Source organism: Sinocyclocheilus anshuiensis, unplaced genomic scaffold (genome assembly GCF_001515605.1).
Source record: "Sinocyclocheilus anshuiensis isolate Anshui unplaced genomic scaffold, SAMN03320099.WGS_v1.1 scaffold375, whole genome shotgun sequence".
NCBI classification, from domain to species: domain Eukaryota; kingdom Metazoa; phylum Chordata; class Actinopteri; order Cypriniformes; family Cyprinidae; genus Sinocyclocheilus; species Sinocyclocheilus anshuiensis.
In genome coordinates, this window is record NW_015549594.1 from 1,111,013 (window position 1) to 1,116,396 (window position 5,384).

The window sequence follows — 5,384 nt, forward strand, 5'->3', positions numbered from 1 at the left end:
TCGTGTCCTGTCACAGTGTGTGTGTGTGTGTGTGTGTGTGTGTGTGTGTGTGTGTGTGTGTGGTATTTATATTGTCCTCAGTGATATATGAGAGAGCTTATGAGACTTCCTCATTCTCTACCTTCTCCCTGTGTTTCTTATCTGTGTGTGTGTGTGTGTGTGTGAGGGTGTGGTGCTGGCAGCATCCTGCGAGAAGCAGACAGGGTGTGCTTCACACTACACCATGCCGTTCTCTGCATATGAGCATGTTTACCTGGAGAGGTTTAGTTGGGGCTCGCTGCGTCTGTGTGAGGAACAAGGTGTGGAAGATAAAGATGTGTGGTGCTGGATGTTTGGGTGTGTTTTGGTAGTGCGTAGCTGAGACACCTCTGACTCAGCCCAGAGTCTTCCCTTTCCTCTCAGAGAGTTCGTGACAGGGCGTAGCCAGAAATTCACTGCCCTCGGGCCTGGGATTTTTCATGAGTGCTGTATATTGGCTGTTCTACCAGTGCGGTTCAGTTTGTGCCGGTACTTTGATGACAGCTGTAGTTTTGATATCTAAGCAACAGTCAAAGGCCTAATGTTTTTTTCTTTACTACTCATTTTCAAAATACTGTAAATAACTAAAAAGTTGCCAAATGGCGTGTGATTAAATGCTACAGTAAGTCATTATCCATGTACCCAGTTCAACACAACAGTGATTCAGTGCCAGTACAGATATTATATAAGTGAGGTTCTTTCTTGGCATTTACTGTCTGTAGTGTGTTCTTTAAGTTGACTTGATGTATTGCAAGTTGTTTTTGTTGTTTTTCAGTAGATGTGCCCTAACATGTAATGCTATCTTGTTGTGGATCAGTTATTGTAGATGATTGTGTGGTAAAGAAGAAAACTGCAATCTCAGACTGTTTGTGATTGCTACATTTCTATGGCTTCGGTTTGGTGGTTTGGTTTTCAGTTGGGTGTGGTTCTCTTGCCATCATTCTCTTGCCATGAACTTCTAGAAATGAATAATAATAATAATAATAATAATTATTATTATTATTATTCATTTCTATAAGTACATAATAATAATAATAATAATAATAATGATTATTATTATTATTATTATTATTATTATCTGCTGGTACACATTAGGCTGTTGTCTGATGTTGATTCCTTTAAATCTTCACTGAAAACATCTTTTTTCTTTGGCTTTTGGCTCAATGTAATCCTTTTAATTCAGGGTGTTCTTTTGTCAGTCTATCTATTTTATTGTACTGTATCTCCTTGTTAATTTTTGTATTTGATTGTTTTACATTTTAGATTGTACAGCACTTTGGCCATCAGCAGCTGTTTTAAATAAATAAAAATGCCTTGCATTGCCTTATTATTATTATTATTATTATTATTATTATTATTATTATTATCATCATCATCATCATCTTCTTCTTCCTCATTAGAGTTCTTTAGTGCAACACTGTGGAGATTTGCTTCTAGTCTTAATTGACTATGAACCCTCCCCATTTTCACACATTACTACAAATAATAAATATTTTACAATTTTTAAAGAGAATAAAGTTTTGGCATAAGGAATTTGGAACAACATTTACCTCTTAAAAAAACGTTTGGCTGCCACATTGAAGTGTGTTTTTTCCCATTTATATATATAACATCTAATTGTATACATATATACACACACACACACACACACACACACACACACACACACACACACATATACATACGCACACACACACACACATATACACACAGGCATATATATATACACACACACACATATACACACACACATACACACACATATACACACACACACACACACACACACACACACACACACACAAAGAAAAACCAGTAGATAGAATAGAAAAAATAGAAAGCTAGTGTGTTGTTTTTTTTATAAAAAAGAAGATAAATAGATAAAGTATAATTAAAATAGAATAGAAAGTGCTAGAGATAGAGGGTCAAATAAAGATATATATAATATATATGTTTACTCGCATATATTTATGTTTTAGTACTTTATACTTGACATTTTAGAGTCATTAAATCAGTTTTTATTTTAGAAAATGCTATTTATTTTTTTCAAAAATACATGGACATGAATTTAAATAGCCTACTACATTTTTAAAATTGGTTTATCTAATTTGTATCTTCTTCTGCCTGTTGTTTTGTGTATCACTTTATTATTAATACGAGTACTATGGATCTATTACTATGGAACTGTCTATACACACAGCCTCAGCCCTCAAGCATTACTATCCTACTTTTAATATCACAGTGCAAACTCAGATCCAAATAATCTGAAGCATTGCTGAACAATGGGTTTAATTGTTCTGCTGCTGTGGTTAAAGGCATTTAATCAAACACGTCTTTATGAGAGGACTGGCATGATACATTTCCTATCAGGCACATATGCTGTGATGATTCACTCGTGAGTAAATGAACCGTTGAGACACGGAGCTCGACGCGCCCGCGCTTGTCAGGTGGGAAGTTTTTAAATGCTCGCGTGGGGATCAGCTGTCCAGCTCATCTCGCTGAGGACTGACGGACCGCCAGCATCCACAATCTCCACCAGACATTAGAAAACTGAGGACGCGGCATCGATTCTTGTTTCTTGGATGTGGAAAATGAAGATCAGTTGGATCTTTCTTTGCGCGGTTTGCATCTGGTCTCCAGTTCACGGAACAGTCCGATGTAAGTGAAGTTATTCTGCCTGCATATTAATTCATTTTTGACATTATGATAGTGTACAAGTGGTAGGCTACGTTAAGTAGTGCTTAATCTTGAGTGATTTGTGAGCACTTTGCTGAATAAATTCAGTCCAACAAAGCTCATTTAAGGTGTGAAACTAGCAAAATAAGTTTGGGTATTTACGTTTCCTTCATATTTTTCTGTTTTCTCTGTTTTATATTTAACGATGTAAAATGGTAGGGGTTAATCCATTTGGCATCGTATTTTAAAGAAGCGCTAGTGACAAGTGAGCAGAAACCCCATTATATCTGTATTTACTGTAGATTATAATTACAGTATATACAGTGAACTGCAGTTCAACAAAAACTACTGACAGAGTTATTGACTCATACATCCAATCAGATCATAATAATAGTCTAATCATAACCACAATGCTCATAATCATAGTGATAAGGGGAAAATCTGTTAGCCAGATAGGCTACAATGATTGTAGCCTACAGCATGATTTAAATTGTAACAATAATGATTATGAATGTCCTGGCCAAGGCTACTTCTAGGCAACTTTTCCCCGCAAATTCTTAAATAATTCAAATACTATAATTATTATACATGCAGTTTTTATGACATAACACAAGTTTGTTATTTTTGTAGTTAAAAAAAAAATCATTTTATAGAGAACAGTTTAATTGTAGCCTAGTTCTGTGTAAACATTCGATACGGTTGCGCCGCGTCCTGCTGCTTTTTGGGCGTCTTGCGCATGCGCGCCGCTTTAGGATGCCTTGTAAACTAAAAAAAAAAAAGAAAGAATTTATTTTTTTCCCCATTATTTCCATTTCCAGGACATTCATTTTCCATTTTTACTAAAATATGATTTTTGGGTTCCCATTTGCTCTAATAGCAAAAGATTAAAAAGTACGATAGCATTTCCACGACTTTCCAAAAGAGGAAAAATACAGCTTTTTAAAAAGAACAAAAAAAAAAACTTTTCGAAACTGGAAACACAACATCATAGTCTGTGCGGAAAAAAATGTCCTGAGGCCCTGTAAGGATGACTGTTGTCTAACAGCTGGGTAGTTTTGTCTCATTGAGAGGCTGTTGTTGCTGCCTGCCTGTGTTGCTCACCTGTGAGGGACCCTGTTGTTGCTCCGTTAGGAGGAATGGAATGTCTGTTCTGAGTGGATGAGGTTTGGTTCATGCTGACTTCACATTACCTCATTTTACCTTTCCAATAAATTACTTACAAGAGTGAGCTTGTCCTACCCACAAAGCCAGTCTATTATCTAACATCCATTATCGTCTGTGTGCTCAACACACTAGGCCTGGCTGAACATGGACTAGGTTGTTTTATTGCAGGTAATCACACATGATCTAATGTGTATACACAGCTGAGGGTATTTCTTCTTCCCTTTTAAAAGTTGTCCATCCCTGGATGTCCGGAGTGTCTTTCAGATACTTGTTGATCCTCAGACATGTGTGGTTTTGTTATTGTATTCTCCGATAGCTTATGGTTTGTGGGTTTGAGTAATTGTCTGTATAATGTCCTGGAGAGTGAATGAATATACCTTTGGGTGGAGTGTAATTTTCTGCATTTGTGGAAATTGTTTGTTTTTATAGGTATAAGATGGTCTTTAGATGTTACTTTCCCATGCTCACAGCCAGGGCCATCCTAAGCTGACGCGGGGCCCGGTGCGAGGTAGGGAGCGGGGTCCCCCTCGGTCCGTTCGCCGCGGGGGCCCCTCAAGCGCGGGGCCCGGTGCAACCGCACCAGTTGCACCCCCCTAAGGATGGCACTGCTCGCAGCAATACCACTAAAAACTTGACTGAATACCACTTAACTTTGACAATGTGCAGCGATACTATCTTTTCAAAGACTGCAAAATATCTACTTATTCAGCTCATTCCTTAACCACAGAACATCTTTGTAGGTTCCTGCTTTGAATAGGGAAAAGTTATTGACACCAAGTAACCCATCCTGGCATGTTGTCTTGCAGCCTCCACTGCCTGTTCATGTCATGGTAAGGCACAGTACTGCAGAGGAGATCACCTGGGACTCTACTGTATAAACTGCCAAGGAAACACTGAAGGGCGGCACTGTGAAAACTGTAAGGAAGGATACTACCACCAGAGGGCAGGAGACAACTGTGTGCCCTGCAACTGCAACACTGCAGGTGAGCTGCTACTTTAAGTTAAAGTGTCATTTTTTTCTTTACTAAAAGAGAGTTCTTACAAAAATAAATAAATTTCCACATACTGTACATTATTGTTTCTCCTCTATGCCCCGCCTTTCTGAAATGCGTCGATTTTTACAAAGCTTATCGGTCTGAAAAGCAAGGTGTGCTGTGATTGGCCAGCTATCCAGTGCGTTGTGATTGGCCGAATACCTCAAGCGTGTGACGAAAATGTTACGGATTTCTAGTCGTGTCCTCTTTTGGAAGGCCAAACAAAGTAGTTTCGCTTTCACAACGAAACACACGGCGGGCAAGAGTGAGCGGAGGCCAAAGGCCTAGAGTGAGCGGAGGCTGGCTTGAGTGAGCGGCGGCGGGCGGGCTAGAGTGAGCAGAGGCCGGTGGGCTTGAGAACAGCGCGTCGGGTGGATTCGACGAAGGAGCGTCCGGCGGGCTTGCGGCAACCACATGTGATGACCCCGGGCTGGACTCCACTTCATCCATGGTGAAAGCCGATCCGGCGTTCGACAGCGCAAAGTTTATGTA

At 39.3% G+C, this 5,384-nt stretch overlaps 1 protein-coding gene across 1 annotated transcript in view; it reads left to right on the forward strand.

The window, feature by feature from the left end:
- The first annotated feature begins 2,377 nt into the window (after positions 1-2,377).
- lamc2 (laminin, gamma 2) overlaps positions 2,378-5,384 on the forward strand; it is a 13,779-nt gene continuing 10,772 nt past the window's right edge. The window contains exons 1-2 of the mRNA XM_016446875.1: positions 2,378-2,676; positions 4,665-4,841. Coding sequence (XP_016302361.1) covers positions 2,601-2,676; positions 4,665-4,841 — 253 coding nt within the window. The 5' untranslated portion in view covers positions 2,378-2,600. The remainder of the gene's footprint in view (positions 2,677-4,664; positions 4,842-5,384) is intronic.